We start from the raw sequence: 20,564 nt of genomic DNA, 5'->3' as shown, positions 1-20,564 counted from the left end.
CTCTAGGTTCCTATTTCTATTTTTTATCAGTGCTGTCAGAGACAGTGATTGACTTGTAATGACTGAACAACATACAAAAGGGCAGCTGATGTAGATAAACAAAGCTGCTGTGTTCATTACTGGTTTAGTCATATATTCTTTTCTACTGCAAGCCCTCCAGAGCATGCAAGACACTTCTAACAGCATCTCAAAAACCAGAGTTCTCCTCATGCAGCTCTGTTCATCAGTAGCTGACCAGAGCACCTCCATTCAGGGTCTGCAGGACATTACCATTAGAATATACACATGATTCTGTAAGTGCCAAAGCTTCATTTTTTACCTTTGTTCAAGCTGTTTGATGGTGGCAGCCATCTGATTTGTTTTTTCTTCCAAACGACTGTTTAATTCACTCTTCTGTTTCACTCCCATGTCTGAACTCTGCAAAAAGTAGCATTTGGGGGCTTTTGTAAATAGCAGTAAAACCAAAATAAGCCACCATAAATCATGTGGCCAAGGACACCAAAGGGGTAGAAGCCAAAGAGGTAGGAAAAGGTGCTCAAAAAGCAAAGGCCAGGTCAATACTGCAAGGACAAACATCTTGCCATGCAGGTGCAGGCCACATCTGGGCCGTCCAAAAAGGCAAGACCATCATCAGTGAAGCTTCCTGTACAACACATATTAATGTGATTCTTGCTAATATCATTCAACTGCTTTGCAGAGAATGACTGGCTCAAGGAAAGCAGAAACAACTCTTTTCTGTTCTAAAGTTTATTTTTGGATTTCTTTCTGAGCATTTTGTGTTGCTCTTTGTCTTAAGAGTCTGCTTTTCCATTACTCAGTAATGTACGTAATTACACCATGCACCTTCAATACTGGGTTGTACTGGAACAGAAGCTACCGTGGCTCAGTTTTTATATCACAGAACCGCAGATGATACTTTCCCCAGTCACACGCACCTATTTCCAGGTAATGATTAGTCTTTCTTCAGAAGAAACTGCATTTTCCCTCAACCTCCACCTCAAATACTAGAGCTTTCTTGCATCAAGACAGAAGTATGCTGTCCAGCCTGTAACCCTGTAACCCACACATTGCACCTTTTAAATAGAGAGGGGCAAAAAGAGGATGAAAAGCCATCACTTTTATCCAGAATTTGATTGAATTATTTTCCTACCTGCAGCTTGAAAGACAGTTCATGCTTTAGGGCCCTGAGATCATCCAGCTGCTGCCTGAGCGCCACCAGCGCATCCTGCTTCTCGCAAACATCTTTCTCCAGCATCTTCATGGCTAGCTCCATCTCCTGCCGCATCCCGATCTGTGCCTCCAGCTCTTTCTCCACATCCTGGAACATACAGATCAGGCAGCATCAAGCTGGAAAATTAACTCCTAAAAGCATCCTGCTCAGGCATTTTTCTCCCCACTAGCTGAACGTACGATAATGGAGTAACAGTTCAGATAATGGCAATATTCTTAGAATCACAGAATGGTTTGGGTTGGAAGGGACCTTAGAGCTCATCCAGTTCCAACCCCTGCCATGGGCAGGGACACCTTCCACTCGACCAGGTTGCTCAAAGCCCTGTCCAACCTGGCCTTGGACACTCCCAGGGATGGGGCAAGGCAGATGCATCAGACCCAGAAATGCAACTGCGCTTTGAGAAACAGTCCTGAAACTGATCAACAGAGCCACAAAATGAAGCAGGAAGACAAGAATGAAAAAAAAAAAAAAAACCAAAGCAAAACTGGTCAAATACTGTCAGAAGTGATTGTCTGACATGGAGTTATTAGGTGAAAAAGCCATTTATCATGAGCTCCCAGCTCACACAGCCCTTACCAGCCGCAGCTGAGTCTCCTCCTTTAACTGTTTTCGTGCCTCAGTCAGTGCATGTCCATCAGCAGTTCTGTCTTTAGTGACCTACATTAATCAAGACACCCAATTAGCTTGTCATTATATACTACTAACCCTCATGTTTGCTGATTATTTGCTTTTCCCGCCACTTGGAAAATGAATTCTGCAGCTATCAAAAATCAGAGCTCTATTCAGCACGCAGCTTCCATGGGAATTTATTCTACTTCCCTGTCTCCCCAAGCGCTCCATGCACTTCAACGGGTATGAATTAAACAGACAGTCTCAGTTTTCAGAATTTTCACAGTATATTATGGATGGTTACAAATCCTAAGGAAAAGATCTTGGGGGTTTTAAAATTAAAACCTGATTCTGCCATAGTTACTAGAGATCCTGCCGCTTGATTTCTGAAGAGGGTAGTGTTTCAGGCCAAAAAAGCACAACTCCTACATCCAAATTGTTCTGCCAGCCTCTCAGTAAATTATTCTTCCTCCTGTCCCTTCTGACACCTTGCCATGCAAGCCACGAACATGCTGTGTGAGCTCTCAGCTCTGCACATGCTCATGGTTTCGTCAGCTATGGCCAGGCAGGATTTACTGTAGGCAGGATCCATCTGTTACCCTCCATGAGGATCCACCTGCAGTCACTCTCATCTATTGCATTTTTTGTGTGAGGTACATAAGGAAATACAGTCTCTTTCAAACATGGACTGCATGTTCAATCTGGGTGGAAGCTGCCCCAAAGGGTCAGTAAACCATTCACACACACACCAACCTTACGACTGGATTCTAAGATGTAAGAGCTTTCTTCTTTAACCCGTTCCATCTCCTCTTGCAGTGTAATAATCCTGTTGTTTGCAACTGCAAGCTGTGAACAAAACAGAACAACAGTAACATATCACAAACATACTTGGCCATTTTTTTTTCCTATTTAGACCCATCTTCTTCCATATTTGGAGTGGCTAAAGACAACTTGGCCTCTAAAAACAGAGAAGGGCTACTAGAAAAACCAAAAGCATCAGTTAGTGCCAGTGTGATGGATTTTTAATATTAGCCAAAACAGAGACTTCCCAAACTATTTTGGTTCCTGTCTTCCAGTAAAATTACTGACTTCTTGAGGACTCTACCTGCTAGACTTGGTGTAACATGTGCTTAGTGCAACTCAACCAAAATCCTCACTCCATTCCCTTCCCTTGCCAAAGATAACAAGATGGAAAAATGTGAGCACAGAGCAGCTAAATTTCGTGACTTCTAGCAACTGAAATCTGCTATCAAGAAGAAATGCTTGTGTAGGTTTGCTAAAGCTTCAGTGGTTTGGGTACACTGTTAGGCAGAGCATCTGAGATGTAAGATGCTCAAGTATTTGGGCAGGAGAAGCACAGTGAGAATCTCACCAGAGGAGGAAGATCTGACTGGAAATGGAGGATCAACAGCACAGGCCACCCATAGGAGACAGCACATCTGCCTCAAAGGAATTCCCAATGAAGACGTCACTGCAGACTAACAGCATGTGTTCAAAGGCAAAAATAACTTCAGAAAACTCCTCCTGGCTTTGTAAATCGCAACTTACGTAAGCCTTGCACACTAGAAAACCTCAGTGACACCCCAAGACATCAGCCATGTTATTAAGTGACAAACCCAAGCAGAAATCACCCTGATAAAAGCCTGAGTCTTTGGTACAGCTCAAGCCGAATGCACAAATTGACATCACATATGACACAGTTCATTAACTACATACATCCTGCAAATACCCCTGGGCTGGCACAGTGTGTTCCAGTGTCACTTTCACTCTTACTTTGAACAGTGTGCAGACTTCACTGAGATGCAAACAAGTAAATCATTAAAAATCAAAAACCACTTCAGTCATCACTAAAATTACTCTCATGGGTACAATCCCTAATTGGCACAGCACCCATTCTCTGCAGGTGATAAATCAAACCCACTTCCAGTAGCACTGAGAAAGGCAGCCTCTACTGTAGACCACATATTTAGAACTAAAAAAACATTTTAATTGTAAAAAGCATTTCTTGCTCCTTAATTGCAAGAGTGGATACGGTAATTTCCATCACTAAAGCTTCTCATTGTCTGGAATACATCCATTAGAGTAATAATTCAATAACCAGACACACAGACCTCTTAATGAGGATGAACAAGCAAAAAAGAATTTCTATTTCCTATTTGTTCTGCAAGAGCACTGAGACACCCCAATCAAAGTCATTGTACTCAGCTAAGTGACATGGGGACAGAGATACTGTACAGCCATTAGGATGAGACCTCCTATCACCCATTTGTCAGGGAACTGACCCTAAAAGATTTTATTACATTTATGCCATTACTAATGAACTGCAAGACCAATTTAAAAATACAGGTTAGACCTCCGCCTCATGTACCAACCATTTCTCATACTCAGACTGAAAAATATTTCATCCATATTAGTAATTTTTCCTTTATTTCTTGTGAATTGTGACAAGCTAGAGAAAGTTATTGAAACATTTCAATTACTATCTTCACATTGTAGTGAATTTCTGCACCATCAAAACAGACATTTAGAAATGTCTTTGTCATGGCTGGAACTCCCATATCCTGCACCAGCTGTAGGGCATTTGAAACTACAAGCACCATACAACTTATACTAAGATATTTTCCAAATATCGGAAAGCACATAAAGACTTCAGAGTAATCAAGTGCATTCAGAAGCTTTTGGGTTTTTTAACATCAACACTCAGTTGATTTTCCACCTCACACTTTGTAGCAAAAGCCAGTGTAATTCTTCAGCAGTTCAGTTGTTCCAGGCTCATCGTTAAAAACTCATCATTACATACAACAGACATCCAAAAATAACTCCTCCATTACCTGTTTAAACCCAAGTCCAAAAGGGCAAAACATCTAATTATTTCCTATTACACTTACCTCCTCGGTCAGTTTAGTGTTGGATTTTTCTAAGGCATCCACCTTGGCCTGCAGGTTGTTAACTGTAGCACTGTTGAAGAGAAAAAAAAGCCCTACAGTAATTCTTGCTTTTTAAAAATCCTGGTTTCTATCTTGTTACACTAGATAATAAAGAATAAATAAATCACATCTTACCTTAAATGCCTATTGAGTTCTTCTACATAATTTTTCTGATCCAAAATGGCAGTTATCTGACCATCTCTGGAAAAAAGAAATATAATTCAGCTTAATCATTTGGGTTCAAGGAACTAAGAGACACTGTTAAAGAGGAAATATTGCGATCTATATATCTCTCCAGCATAGCACCAAGATCCTAGGTCTCAATGGACTGACTATAGGATGCATACGAAACAGCAAAGTCAAGTTACAGTCTATGCCTTTATCACTAGTCACTGTTCCCTGACTTCTCAGAAGCTGCAACTGCTACACTCATCTGGACTACGCTCAGGTGACACACCAACCAGAATGATTAAAGCAGATGGCATTTCAAAGAGCACAGCATTATTTCAAAGACCAAAAAAAGGGTTCTGAACTACTCTGATACTGGGCAGGAGTCCAAGAGTCATCCCACCAAAATCCAACTGTCAACAAACACGTTTTGCGTGCACTTCTAGCAGGAAATCTTAACTAAAGAAAAGCATGTTCTAAAAACTACAGCTAAAATAAATGCAAACAAAACACCTGATCCTGAAGGATAATTATTAAATACATACCTGAATTTAAGCTAGCAGGACTTCCTTAGAAGGAAGGAGTACTCTTAAAGAAGCTCAGAAAACCCCAACACGTGATCCATATGTCAGGGTGCCTGCACTTTATTTTCCAACCACTTGCTCTGAATGTTGCCCAGCCCATTTGGATATGGTGGCACAAGTACTTTAGGCTATTATTAGTTATGGTCTTATCCGACTGGAGAATTATTTTTTTTTCTAAGGATATTCTGGTGCCAAAAATCACCTGCCTGCTCACTCTTAGAATATTTTTATCTTCAATTGCTAGTTGAGGAAGACCACAGAATTCCTAGCAGAATTTACTTTTCTCTGCCCCCTCTCAACATTTCGAGTATCTTATTAATATATTATGGTTTATCATAGAACAGCAATTCAGCCTAAGTAGCTTTTTAATTAAAAACATAACAGTTTGCAGGGCAACATGGAATACCTGAATACAAGTTACCAAGAGGTAAGAAGCAGGACAATTGTGTATGTACCTACCCTTCGCTGCCTTTTGTGCTGTTCCCATCTTTCAAATACATTGAGAAATCAATAACCCCAACCTAAAGGTAAAAAAAATGCATTTAACATTAAACACTTTTTCTAAGACTAAACACTGTAGTTGTGAAAGTTTGGAGTCATTCAGTTAGGACATCGATACATGATGTATTACAACAAGGATTCATTATGCCAGTTATCTATCCAAAATTAACGAAAATACGGCTTATTTCAAGCAAAACTATCCTAGGACAAGCTGCAAGTCTTAGGTTGTAAGAATAAGCCGTTACCATCACCCTATCTGTACGTACACTGCTTATGCAAGCCTGAACATAAGTGCACACAGGCTGATCTTTTTTTAACAGCTACAATGACTTTATCACTCAGCATGAGTGAATTAACAGTTCTACCCTTTTTTCCCCTTATTTTAGCCAAGTCCTTGAACATTTTCGCCTCCTTTTTCATTTACTACATTTCACTCTGTGTGCAGACAGTGCAAAGCATAACAGCAAAGAGCAAACCAAAACCTTGAGTCTCTGATCTCAGTGCCACCAGCCAATCAAAGACCACACTCACAGTAACAAGCTCATATTAGCCTTGCATTGCATTTAGTAGCAAACTTACATCTCAGTTGATTAAAGTCCTCTACAATGCAAAATTCTTCCAATTCAAATGAGCAGAAAACCCCCACATTAACTGAATACCAAATACCTGTGAGTCCAGGTCTTCACCCTTCATGCAGAAGTTGGCATCGATGACATTCAAACCTACTAGGAGGCCAGCAATGATTGCACCTTCTTCTTCCATCATCAGTGCATTAGGCTCATAAAATTCACTGCATGATGCACAGCAAGAGAAGACAAGTGTTGAATCTTTAAAAGTCAACTAAAAATATGTCAATTAGCATGGGATGGATCCCTTCTATTTCAGACACAATGCAAGCTCAGCCTCAACAAAAACCCAGGCTGTGGCACGCTGTCCACACAGAAACGTTCTTCTGTGTACTGTCCATGTAATTTTGCTCTGACTGAACATATCCCTCTCAGCAGATTAAGTTTTTAGGCAAGGCAAGACCCAGTGAGTAGAAGACCTGGCTCCTCACCACTGAAATGTGGTAGAAAGTAAGCACGGTTGGGGAGTAATGGCACAGCACATTGAAGATTTAAGAGTGGGGCTTAATACCAGAGTTTAAGTAGCACCCTTCTACTCCTCTATTACTACTGTGATTAACACAAGCCACTGCCACATTTTCCAGCAGACAATACCAAGTTGTCCTTTCTAACCTCAAGTCAGGTATGGATTACACGGACAGCCAACAAACACCTACTAGTTTGAGTCAAGGAGCACCCAACATGTTTATTAAATGCTACTGCTATACATAGACATAGTAGTTCAAATCCATGGGTTTTCAATTAAACTACAAAATCATTGCTGGTTTATGAGTAGGAAGCAGAGATATATGGGGAAGTGAAATTGTTTGTTCCAAGACAGACAGTAATGGAGTGACAAGGTCATAAAATTTTCCTGGGCCAAGACTGCAGATGAAGAACACTGTATCTCTTCTGTATCTGTATCTCACCTAAATAATCTCTTTGTAGCCAAAACTTGTGTTTATTCTAATGAATAATTGAGACAAAGTGAAGAATTAACAGCTTCTGAATTAAGAAAGAATACTGAGCTTTTTTAATCCCCCAGAAGATGGTCTGCATTTCACAAACATTAACATTTCTCACAAGAAGTACACACATACTTCAACGTTTGGGTGTAGAAGTTCATAAAGATCTTACAAGAAGACAGAGGTGAACATAACCTAATCTGAGGATGATGAGCTTAGCACTCACCTGAGAAGATCCTTTCTGTTAATCAAGGCTTTCATGTATTCAGAAAGCTTCTTCTGCATTAGAGCCAAGCGAAGCCAAGCTCTTCCTCTACCCACAGGTGTCCTACAAACGCCAGAAACAAAACAGTTACAGACATACCGCAATGTATGTTCACAAACAGCTCTAATAATCCCCTTCTATCTGAAGGATCCACATCTCAGAGAGAGTTGGCACTGATGAATGGATGGGGCTTTGAGCAACCTGGTCTAGTGAAAAGTGCCCCTGCCCATGGCAGGGGGTTGGAACTGGATGAGCTTCAAGGTCCCTTCCAACCAAAATAGCTTGGGATCCCATGAAAACCAGGAAATACAAGGTATTCAAGTGCAAATAGTTACAAAATACTTTGAGCAATCACTGTTTCTCTAGTAAGTAATTCTGCATTTTTTGTTACACTAAAAATATTTCCCTGACTTAACCTTGCTGGATGTTACTACACAGAGAGAGATCAACTGCTTCAACACATCACCTTCCAATTCAAAATCAGCTTCGCACAAGGCAAGTCAGAATAACGTGTATACTTCAGTTCATGACAGATGACCAAGTGTCACTCCTTCAGGGAGGTGTTGAGTGAAAATCCACAAAGACAATGGAAAACACAACTTCAGTACTGTTCTCTTCCACTAGTTAACTAGCTTGTTAACATGCTCACGGGATGCAATGGGTTACAGCCACAGTCCTTCCCTCTGTTTCTTCTGGCAATCTGAAGCATACAGCTTTAAAAATATAACTGATATGCTGCATCACAGCTCTGGCTCATCTACCCTGGCCAGAAGCCAGCACCAGTTGCTCCAAAGGAAGGTGTAAAACTGCCACATTGAGCAATACACTGATCAGAAGGAAATTTCTTCTCCACCTCCAGCAGTCAACTGTCTTATACCAAAGAGCACATGGGGCACTTCATTTTCTAACCTTAATTGGAATAAGCAGCAAATGCCCATGAAAGTCATCTTTATTACTCCCCATTCTTGACCTCGCTAAAACATGACATAACATTTCCCAAGGGTTAGTATGAATCCTAGGTTTCAACACTTAATCCTAAAACTGCTCTTTATTTCAATTTATTTCATATTTTAATATTCTTTTACAATAGGAAAAGGTACAGGAGCTCTGGCACAACACTGCTGGCACTGCACACTAGTCCTGTTAGCTGTGCCAGGAAGAGTCTTGCACAGATCTCCAGTAAAAGCACTTGTCCATATGCACAACGCTAAATACAAACCCGAAAGAAGCTGTTACTGAATCTATTCATCTCTTCTTTCAGCAAAAAAGATTTAACCTTAGTCCTGCTGCTCATACAAAAGCTTCCTTGCATCTTTTTTCTATTCCCAGGCTGAAAGCCTCTTACAGTTTCTTTTTTAGCATGGGAATAATCAAACCTGAATCTGATGTCTGAAATGACTATGGAATTTTTAAAAGCAATATATGTTTTAGGTGATTTTTTTCCTCCCCTCTTTAACACAAGCTAGTATCTTGTCCAACTTCATGCTGAGCTTCAATTTCCCATAAACTTTACAAGTTTACCTGAATTTATTTAGAAGGAAAATTACCTGTCTATCAGCCTCAGAACTATTTAACCTGTAATCGCCTTCCTCCTAGTTTCCTTCCTCTTCACTATGACTTCAGAAAAAGTCAGTAAAGGCTGTTCCAAGCCCTAAGACTCATGGTCACTGGTTTAGTGTTAGTAATAAATGCACTATTGTCCATAAATGCACTATTGCCCATAAGAACCCATTGAAGGAGTATATCCTATGCTCTCCTTCTGCAGAAACTTGATTAAGAAAAAGAGAGTAATGATCTATTTTTATCAGCCCAAGGTGGTAGGATTATTCCTGAAGGTTATCTTTACCCTTCCTTCTCTTCTTCAGGATCCCACATACAATAAAAAAACATATTATGTACTTGTGCAGTAAAAGACTGTACTTACTTCAGCCCTGGGAGATCCTTAACGCTTGCTGTAATCTCTGCAGCCTCAGGAACAAGTTTTTCTACTAGCTCTAGAGGTCCCCAAAATGACTTGTTTTGCCCAAGAAAAGTCTTTTTGGCTAGAAGAGAAGATGATGTAAAAACAGCTCATTAGGCATGGTCAGAAGTAAAGAAATAGTAGGCAAAGACTGCCAGAAAGGTTCTTCTGGGCCTGCTGCTGTAGGCAGCAAGTACCAAAGATGACTTCTTTTGCCCAAGTGTGACAATTACTGGTGTCATTCAAATAAGGCAACAGGAGCTCGAGACAGATGCCAGAAAACAGTCCACACATCCCAACATGCCAAAACAAGAACATCCAGTGAAACCCAGACTCACTGCTAGAGGCCAGAATTTCTACTAGGATGCTGTCAACTCTCTCTACATTACACCTGATGTACAGCCACTTTCTCTCACTGACCATCACCTTACAGGGAAAAGGACCACACCACCACCTGGAACCTGCTCCTTCTCCACAGACAAAAAGGGAGTCATGAGGTTGCTGAGGAGATAATTTTATCGCTGATAACTTAGTTGTACTCCAATCACTGGAAAAGCTGGTTTAAAAATGGCAAGCTCCAGCAACAACTGTGAACTTTTCACCTGCAGTGTTATACCCTGGGGGGATTTTTCTCCCTTCCTATGGCCTCACAAGTCAACTATGACCACAGAGGTGACCCTGGTCCACCCCTCTTTAGCCTACTGCAGATTCCAAAATTAGATTTTAGAAGAAGATTTCTCTTGCTCACTCCTACGCTCTGACAAACAGCCTGGAGGACTCTTCTCAAGCATCTTACCTTTCAGGCCATGTTTAAGGCAATGTTCCATCACAACAAAAAACTGCTGGAGAGGTGCATAGTCGGAGTCCAGTGTCCTGCCCAGATTAAGCGCTGACTCAATCAACCCCTTGATACTCAGTTTTGCCATATTCATCAGGTTCATGCGTTCATTCGCCATGAGATAGTTAGGATCTATTAAAAAAAAAAAAAGGAAGAAAAATACTGTCAAGTAACAAAAGCCATTTTTAATACAATAACATATCCCATCTCTCTCTTTCTGTTCCTCAATTTTGAAGACATTTTTAGGGGGAGTGACAGTTTCACACGAGGCACTTTCTTCAGGCCTTTTGTAGAAAAAAAATCAAATTTAACTAGCATTTTTTGGCCAGAGCCACAATGACATGGGAATAAGCAATATATCACATTAACAGTGCCTCAATACTTCAAATAACTACCAAAGCTTTACATTTTCAAGACAGAAAAGCTTGAAGGCTGCTGTTAATATTGTGCTTTACATCTTGATGACATGTTACTGAATGTTATGCCTATCACTTGTTCCAACTCAAATCCCCAGCTACATCCAACAACTACAAACTCGTAGGAATTCGCAACTCAGTATTTGTTCTTCCACCTAAAGGTAACCATTAATCAACTCACACTTAATCCAGCAATGTGTCTCTACGCAGTTTCGCATCTTTCCTTCTCATTATTTCTTTTTTCCAACTTGGATGTAAAATGGAGCCAATTCCCACCTCTCTCTCTTCATTTTATCAACACTACTAAGTTTTACCCCTGACAATTAGGAGCTGACCTTCATGGCTCCTCTGCCAGCTTACTCTATGTCCCAACAAAGACAGATCCTCTAAGACTATATTCTTCCTTTCCCACATTACAATATTTAGGACTTCATACTTGCTAGCTGCTTTTCATCACATGAAATAAATACAGACATCCATTTTCCAATCTACTCCAGGCCTTCAGGCCTCCTGCTCCAGGAATTGCACAGCATGCCCATACCAACACCTATCCTCTCTTCCCAAACACCATCAGTGCATTTCCAGCACCTCAGGAAAGATACTCATTTACAACAGTGCTGTCCCCTGGTTCCTAAAATGATGTTGCATCAGTTACGTTTTCTGTTTCTATCATTTCCCGATAATCGCGCAACCAATTTTTGCACTGAAGCTCTTCAGCCAACTTGCCGCCTTCATGAGTGTGAATTTACCACACCTACCAGCAAAAGCATGACTAGAGGACATCTAAGACTATGTATCTAAGCACAAGGTACACATTTTATCTGCTGTACTGACAAAGTCTGCTTGCACGTAGCAAACAAGTAAAGCAAATAAACATTGGAGACTAAAGAACTAGATAGAATTCCCTAAGGGAAGTCTTGCAGAAGTTTGGGGCTGCTTTCAGCAGGTTTGCCACTGAGTATACATCAAATCTCTACTAGGCAGGTAGACTTGAGCCATGTGGATTGTTAACATTTCTCATCCTCTTGTCAACACAACTGTGAAGAACTATAGCTTGCAATTTTAAAAGCAACAACCTTGGCAGAAGAGGCCAAGGCACATATTCCCCTGAGACTACTGCAGACACCTACAGGACTTGTCTTGATGAGGGAAGTCATCATTCTACTTCATCATGATGCTAAGTCCAGTTGCTCAAACACAAACTTCTTGTCCTCTCAAACCTAGTGCCACTGCAGCAAGGCATCTTGGCAGCACTCGTTAGCCATAAGGAGAGCAAGCAGCAACACTTCTTAGAACTGTGAAAATTCACATTGTTCCCACCTCCAACCTTCCCTATCTCCTGCAGGTTGAAAACCAGTGTAGGCCCAGCAACCTGTAGCCGATAGGAGTAACATTTTGATTTCAGTAACCTCTGGCTTAATCCAAAACAGGCAAGAAGAGGAACTAGACTGATACTGCTTATGCCAGACAGAAGGAGACACCGAAAGGCACCTCAGGGTTGGGAGACAAGAAGCAACTACTGAAGCAGAAATGCAAACATCCTCAAAGAACCTGAGAAATTATGAAAGGCAATGGATAGACAGCATTTGTGAAACACTGGAACAACGGGGGATGTGCTGAATCTGCCTTTGAAGCATGGTCAGATACCCATGGCTCCACAGCAGGAAAGGTCTTATTACTGCCACTTAGTTTTGGGTGGCCTGTCTGCCACAGGACAGACTGTTTGATTGGGGATGCTGATGATGACTTGGAAAAATACTCAGACCAAGCACTGTGGCAACAGCACTAACGCCCGTGTACTCATTATTGAAGCTGAGGGCTGTGATTAAAATCCATGGTGTAGAGGTGAGATGGACCCCATTCTTCTCCAGGATAAAGCAGGACCTGAAGTCTCCTGCTCTAAATTCCACTAGAACTGCACTAAGCAGCTCAAGGAGGGGAGATGTTTGCTGGAGAAGGGGAAAGTACACACGGCACTAAGCAATGCCAGCTGGAACTGCCACCAGTTGACAGCCACAAGTCTAGCTGTGTGTCAGGACAAACCTGCTGCCATGAACAAACACCTTCTCCAGGGAACTGGCAAACAAGTCCAGTTGTTCCTGTATCTCCATCCAATCTTCCATTGCTGAGGGATAAAGTGATCAGAACCCCCTGAGAGTTTTGTTCTATTAGCACTACATTCTTCAAGCACTGATTGCCTCGGCTCACATCTTATAAAGAGGCTAAGATAAGGCAATTCCAATTTATTTTCATCATTTAGGAAGCTTCAAAGTACTCATTTAGGAATGAAATTCTCACGGAAGCACTAGACTGCAGAAAGATTTCATTTAGTGGGTGATTTTTATTGCCTTTGCAGAACTACCACTGTTTTAAGCCAACAGATCTGACACATACATTAAGCAGATCACCTGTTCTGTGATTTGCAATCCGTATTATGATTTCCAGCAAGGCTAACAGTCACCATTACCAGGAACATAGACTCAGGAAAGGCAAGTCAGATGTAGTATTTGCAAAAACTATTTTTTGTACATACAATTAGAACACTCTTCTGTGTACTTCCGGATAAAACTATGATGAACACCTCCAACAGCATCTATCACAGCTGTCCTTTAAGAGTACATGAACATAACTGTGGCATTTGTTTCTACTGCAGACAAATACTGTCACAAAATTATGCTCTGCTTGTTTAGAAATATTACTTTGGCTCCAGTTATTAGCTAATCTGAATTATGGCAGAGTCCAAGGATAAGGCAGGATCAGTGTCCTACCCCATTACATACTCACAGGAAACCATACACATTTCTTAGGAGTATGGAGAACTGCTGCTTCACACAGACCTACACTGAGGTTAAAGGCATGCTTTTAAAAGTAAGGCACATGGCTTTCCCTGAGTCTGAGAGATCTGTGACTGTTGCATATCACTACCTTAATAAAACATAGGGCTGTGCTTTCATTTAAGACCAAAATGTGCAATCACAGTCTAAAGAATCATCACATTCACTAATTAAAGATTTCCACTTCATTAGTCTGTTGTGAACGATGGTGCTCTGCATATGCAGCTCATCCAAGATTGTCATCTTGCAAACCAAATAACTGTTATATAGTATGAAACAACATAAAATCACAAATACTTATTCCAAAAATTAAATCCTAATTTATACCATTGTTATGTGCACTGCAGCATATACAGCTTTAAAGCAGCAAGCAAAGATGACTTTTACACAATAACACTACCCAAATAGCCTTAACTCAACCAGACACTTTTTGCTTTGACAAGTCTGACCCTGACGTGCAATTGAGAATCTCTGTTTGTGTCAGGATCTTCCTCAACTATCTCTTGCTGCTTCCAACTGCAAAACCTCTGCCTGTGTTTTAGTATACATGCTATATTTGTAAAACATTAAAAAGTAAAATCTTGGCCCTTAAACTTTGCCTGTCAATGTGGTTTGGCTTTGAGCATCTTAAATTCTCAAGACACTTTGCAATATAGATATTGTAGCTTCTGCAGAGCAGAGTATTTTTCTAACCACATGGGATATAAGTGGTCATGACTGAACTGGACTTGCATCCCACCAAAATGACAGGGTAAACCAATCAGCTCACCTATTTCCTTAAAACACTAAAGTCTCAGGTTTCTAAAATACTTAGGAACCTAAAACTCAAGGTAAAAGTCAATGCAAAACCAGATCTCAAAGGGTTCAGCTGCAACTGTGGTCTAAGTACTTCTCACCTGCTAACAATAATCTGTCATTAGATTATTCTAAAAGTATTCTAAAAACTGGAATAAAACCAGAACTTCAATCAAATGCTGAAAGTCATGAAACACTGCAGATGTGAACAACTCTGCTCAAAGTAATGCCAGTGAATTAGTATTTGAGCAAGGTGCTCCATGTACTGAATCCATCCTCAATCAAGAACACAAAGCCATCTGAAACTTAGAAAGGCTGCTTCTGCCTGTGAAAGAGAAATAACATCCTGGAAGCTGTTCATACTGTTTTCAGATTAACTGAGATATGTTAGTGGGCAAAGACTTGCTTTCAAAACAAACCAGCCTGCTATCTATAGGGCACGGAGTTTCAGTTAAGCCAGTTCACATCAGCAAAGACATTAGTTCCAGCTGCTCAGACTACGAAATCATGAACACGTCTACAATTTCAAATAAATGTGGAAAGCAAATCCCTAGATAAATTAAGGACAGTCATCATTTAAACTGGAGTTCAACATCATTATGTATTTTTTAAGCTTCTTCTATTTCCTGACATTCCCTCAGATCCAAACGCTTCATTTGCCTTCCAGCAATGCAAGCCCCCAAGTACCACCTCAAGGATGGGCGATGCACGTTCTGTGTGTCATGCAAACATTCTCTTAAAGGGTGATAAAAATGACATGACTATTCACACGTGAAAAGCAGAAGCATGTCTGTTTCTACACAAGTATGTTTAAGTCTACAATTTTTTTGCTTCTATATTCAAAATTCTACCTGTCTACTCTGAGGGACTGTTAATAAAGAGGAAAGCAGTGGGACTAACATCTTACTAAAATGAAATTTCATTTCTTTAAGAGAAGATGCATTTTCATAGAATCATACCATAGAACAGTTTGGGTTGGAAGGGACCTTAAAGCTCATCCAGTTCCAACCCCCTGCCATGGGCAGGGACACCTTCCACTAGACCAGGTTGCTCCAAGCCCCATCCAACCTGGCCTTGAGCACTGCCAGGGATGGGGAAGCCACACCTTCTCTGGGCAACCTGTGCCAGGACCTCACCACTGCTTCATCTGCCCTTCCTATTATGTCCTTACTATTGACTTTTGAGGGGGAAATCCCAGCCTACGCCAAGCATCTCCCAGTCCCTGATCAATCACCAAGGAGGACAGTTTCCCGTACACACCAGCATGTAGGGGTTTCAAAAATCCAGAATGGTCATGGAAAACAAAGACAGAAGTGCAAACAGCCAAGACACACATTTCAAATGTATCCCCCGATGCACCCCCCCACACACACCCCCCCCCCCAGCAAAATAAATACAAAATAACTGCACAATGACTTACGGAAAAAGAAAAAAGTCTCAAAGTCTCAACCCTTCCCCCCCCCCAATAAAGACTGCCTTGGAGGTGCCTTGTGCTGGAGGTGCTGCGAATTAGCTGTTGTGCCAGGAAAGAACATCTCCATGTGTCATGGCTCTGTTAAGAAGCCTGCTGTGTTTATCAAGGCACCAGGCTGAAGCCCAGGCATTTAACTAAGCACAATGGTTAAGAAAGGCACCATCCACAGAATATGACCAGCCAAAGGTGCAGTTGATGCACCAGAACTAATTTTTGTGCACAGCACACCCTCTTCTAAACCATCCAAGTTTCCAAATATAAACAAATTTTGCTTTGTCATGGTTGATTTTGCTTTTTTCTTAAGTAAGCCCCAAACCTAGCTGCATTACCTTCCTTAACTGTCAGTTACCATTGTAGTAGTAATCACAACTACATATTTTAAGACAGATGCATCCTTCATGGTGTTGCTCATACTTTACTCTCTGTTTATAACCCTGAATCTATAACATAAACCCACTCCATTTCACCATTTGGCTTTTCCATGTCTCGTGTTTAAACTGCTTATCTGTGCTATAAAGTAACAAATGCAGATTTTGGTTATCATCCTATCAGTGAGAATTAGATCAAACTGAGTAAAACACTGGTAAGAAGAGTGATACCATGGGATTTGCAATCCACAACACCTCTGAAGACACTCCATGCACAAATTGGCAAAAAGAGCTGAAATGCACCAGGTGACTTTACTCCTTTAGGATTATCAGTGTGAGATTAACAGTACTTCTGCTCTTAAATCTTCTAGACATCAACAACCCTATCTTTAGCTTCTAATTTGAGACTGCCATTTAAAATCATTTGGCCTGTATAAATACCCTAACCATCCTTCTACACACTCATCTATGCTCTTCCTAGTAACAAGCACTTAAACTTCCCAGCCACAAAAGAAGTCCTTTGCCTCCCAAGGTGTATTAGCCTTTTGTGCTGCAAACACTTCCATTCCAGCCACGAAGTTTTATTTTGTCATCAGATTACAAATTTCCTTGAGTGAATGCTGAATTGGAGATTCAACTATTTCATGAAATAGGGGGGGGGGTTCACCATTTTTATGAAACAAGAAGCACTATCAAAAAATAATCTCACTGAGTACTTGACAAGTTTTAATCAAAATTCGCAATTCCAAGTTTTAGAGTCACTGTTGCAAAGTCTGGAGTTGATCAATGGAAATATTTCAGAAAATCTAAAGCTTTGGGGTGATTTCTAAAATATCTTTTTACAATTTAGCTTCCATATATTGCTGCAACCTTTTAAGTTGTGTTTATATCAGGATCAGAAAAATCATTGCCTTAGAAAGCATTTGATATAAGTAAGTTAGCCCCTTGTTGAATCACTTTTTCTACCTCTACTCAAAGTCACAATACCCCAACATTTTTGAAACATATGTTTAAGCAATATTATATGCACATATTTTCAAAAGAGAGATCAATAAGAATTTAGAAGCCAAAACTGATCACATGGAACCCATGAAAGGGCTGATAAAAATAAGAAAAGCCTTCACAATATCCATTTCAAATGTAAATTGAGACAATTTCAAGAGCAATGCATAGACTTGAACGATCAAAGGCATTTTGTTTAATACTCTAACAGCAGAAACCAACCATCCACACAGAGTGCAACTAGTACAGCGTGTTCTGGCTGGGAACCTGGTTCAACCAGACAAGCACGTTCAGAAAGGCCCAGCCATTGGCAGTGGAAAACTGTACGTTGCACTCAGGCTCAAAATCATAAGGCAAAAGCCAATCATCAGTGGAAATAATAGCTGAAAGACGTTGGCGTGGCACGCACCTTCAGTATCATCACGCAATTGCTCCACCACATCTGTCAAATCCTCCCAAGAGTCTTTGCAAACAGCCAAAAGAAAGGAAAAGAAAGAAAATGTCATGCAAGCCATGATCTAAAGGAAAGATTCAAAATCAAGGTATAAAAAAAAAAGGATAACTGAAAGGGAGATTTGCATAATACAAGACTTAATTCATAGTGGCAAGAGATTTGCAAGTCAAAAGGGTTTTAGTCTGCACAAAGAAATACAGCAAGGCGTTTGAGAGTCAAATTAAGGTGGGCTTCAGTAAAACTTTTATAGCTTTGTTTCTTTCTGCATTAAGACAAGCAATGTTTTTGTAAAGCACATCCTAAGAAGAGAAGCAAGAAAAGCATAATTTTTTTTTTTGCAAGATCAAAGCACCAAAGTTGTCACATTTGTACAAAGTCAGCATTTGCTTCAATTTCCTCCTACTCAGCCCCAAAATAACCCCCAAACAGGGAAATACAGCCACACATGAAAAGCAACCACCTTTTGGGAAAAAGACATACTGAGGACATTTTAAAAGAAGCTTGAACAGAGCTTTTAAGTCTATTATGACTGTCACTCCAAATGAAAACTCCTGCTGAGACAATCCAGCTGAGCCCGGACTTGGGTCCCAGGTTTTGTGCTGTCTTCCTGATGATGATTTAGTAAGTCCTAGGTCAGGAAACACCTCTATCTCCATAGCAGGAGCCTGCAGACACTGACAGGCCTGGGGAGGAGGTGTCCTGGCAGAGGAGCTGGCAGGACAAGGGAAACTTGTTTCAGCATGCCCACTAATTCCCTGTTTTCCAACCCAGAAAGTGAAGCCAGACGAGGCCCTGGAGGGTCTGAACCCCACGGGATTTTCAGCTCCCTACTTACGTGCCCGCTCTCCCCAGTGCTCATTTGCAACCAGTTGAATGTCCCTTCATAGCCCAACCTTGCCAAAGTCCTGAGCAAAGTACACATGGTACTGGGACCTCCCCCCTCCCACAGAAAAGCTATTGCCTGCTCCTCCTGCTGTCAGAGCCAGCAGTGCGCAAACAGCACAGCCACAGTCGCTGCATTTAAAGAAAAAAACCCTATAAACTCTACACACTAGGACAGCTTTTGGTTCAGCAGGGATTTCTCATTTTGTCGGGCACGGACAGTCAGTGCATTCATGTCAACCTCCCTCTGCTTGCTAGGAACCACTAGGAGTGTCACCTGAGAAATGCCGTGCAAGAACAAATCCTTGGTGATGTTCCCACCACCACCAGCTTCCCCCATGTGCTACACTTCATTAAAGGATGTAATAGTTTGGGTTGGAAGGGACCTTAAAGCTCATCTAATTCCAACCCCCTGCAACAGGCAGGGACACCTTCCACTAGACCAGGTTGCCCCAAACCCCGTCCAGCCTGCCCTTGAGCACTGCCAGGGATGGGGCAGCCACAGCTTCTCTGGGCAACCTGCGCCAGGGCCTCAGTACCTTCACACTAAAGAACTCCTTGCTGATGTCTAATCTAAATCTCCCTTCTGTCAGCTTATGGCTTTTGGTCTTACAAGGATGTTACAAGCTTTGTGAGGGTTCAGGAGACTTGTAGCTTAGTACAGCTCTTCCTGGACCATACGCTTACCTTGGAATGCTACAAATTGATCTCCCTCCATCACGAGTAACTTTCACCCCTTTCCCTTTATTTTTTTTTTTTTGTAGGATTTAAAATGCAGGTGTTAATGTGATTGAGAAGTTCAGTATTTGTAGAAAATGTTGCATGTAGCAACGTTACATAAACACGCTAATGTTTGATATTGTCACTTCAAACTCCTCCCTACATGCACCATGTAGCCTCCACTTATTTAAGCTCTCTACTCCCCAAAGCCTTTCTTTGCCCAGCTCCATATCCCCAAAACACCCCAAACCTGCGATATACTATGACAAATGTTAACAACAGCGAGAGAGGAGACTTACAGTAGAACAAGTTTTGCTTTCCCATCACTTGGATACAACAGCCCCTGCAGTCCCCCACCCTACCTCACTCAGCATTTGGGCTATGTTTCACAGAAGGCAGCAAAGAGCCTCACAGGACCATGGCTGGCTCTGCCTGAACAATTGCTACCCGCTTCAGGTGAAAGAATTAAGGCATATTTATTTATTTATTAACCCTTAGCAAGTGATTCATGTAAAGGTTACAGAAAAATATCCAGAGGCTCAAATATTTTCTATTACATCCCTACAGGCAATAACCCTTTTTTCCAGTGAGAAATGCTTGCAAAAACTGCATGAATTCATACTGGCATAAAGACATTGTGAGATTTGTATAGATTTAAAGGCAAAAGCACACATTTAATTACTACTTAGTTTCATGCTTTCATGCATTTCTTCATGCATCTAACTGGCATTTGCATACATTTAATTTCTTCTTTCACACTGCAGTTTTCTCTACTTGTCTGGAATTTCTACCAAACAGCAGTGTATGTGAAAAAGCTTTCACATACACACAAATAAGTAAATCAATAAATCACAAAGACCTGCAAATTGATAGCTTCCATGCTCCCTGTAATGCTACATCTAAAACAAACTCAATACTTTAGTTTATTCTGGAAAAATACTCAAGTCTCTAACTGATGCATACCAA

At 41.0% G+C, this 20,564-nt stretch overlaps 1 protein-coding gene across 19 annotated transcripts in view; it reads right to left on the bottom strand.

The window, feature by feature from the left end:
- The window catches only part of RUFY3 (RUN and FYVE domain containing 3), a 55,675-nt gene that overhangs the window by 11,237 nt on the left and 23,874 nt on the right, over positions 1 to 20,564 (bottom strand). For 17 of the 19 annotated variants that reach the window (XR_010614213.1, XR_010614214.1, XR_010614217.1 and 14 more), the window contains 11 exons: positions 10,612 to 10,785; positions 9,780 to 9,897; positions 7,817 to 7,918; positions 6,687 to 6,810; positions 5,979 to 6,040; positions 4,903 to 4,968; positions 4,729 to 4,798; positions 2,594 to 2,686; positions 1,808 to 1,888; positions 1,151 to 1,318; positions 320 to 417 (listed from right to left, as the gene is read on the bottom strand). Coding sequence is in view for 15 of the 19 variants with exons in the window: in XM_065686963.1 (XP_065543035.1) it covers positions 320 to 417; positions 1,151 to 1,318; positions 1,808 to 1,888; positions 2,594 to 2,686; positions 4,729 to 4,798; positions 4,903 to 4,968; positions 5,979 to 6,040; positions 6,687 to 6,810; positions 7,817 to 7,918; positions 9,780 to 9,897; positions 10,612 to 10,785 (1,156 nt within the window). In the remaining 4 variants the exon portion in view is untranslated. Of the gene's footprint in view, positions 1 to 319; positions 418 to 1,150; positions 1,319 to 1,807; positions 1,889 to 2,593; positions 2,687 to 4,728; positions 4,799 to 4,902; positions 4,969 to 5,978; positions 6,041 to 6,686; positions 6,811 to 7,816; positions 7,919 to 9,779; positions 9,898 to 10,611; positions 10,786 to 17,951; positions 18,006 to 18,831; positions 18,917 to 20,564 lie in introns of those variants that run through there. The other 2 variants (XM_065686989.1, XM_065687012.1) reach the window with 2 other exon arrangements.

This window comes from Lathamus discolor, chromosome 1 (genome assembly GCF_037157495.1).
Source record: "Lathamus discolor isolate bLatDis1 chromosome 1, bLatDis1.hap1, whole genome shotgun sequence".
Classification (NCBI taxonomy): domain Eukaryota; kingdom Metazoa; phylum Chordata; class Aves; order Psittaciformes; family Psittacidae; genus Lathamus; species Lathamus discolor.
This window is presented reverse-complemented; position numbering and strand designations above follow the sequence as displayed.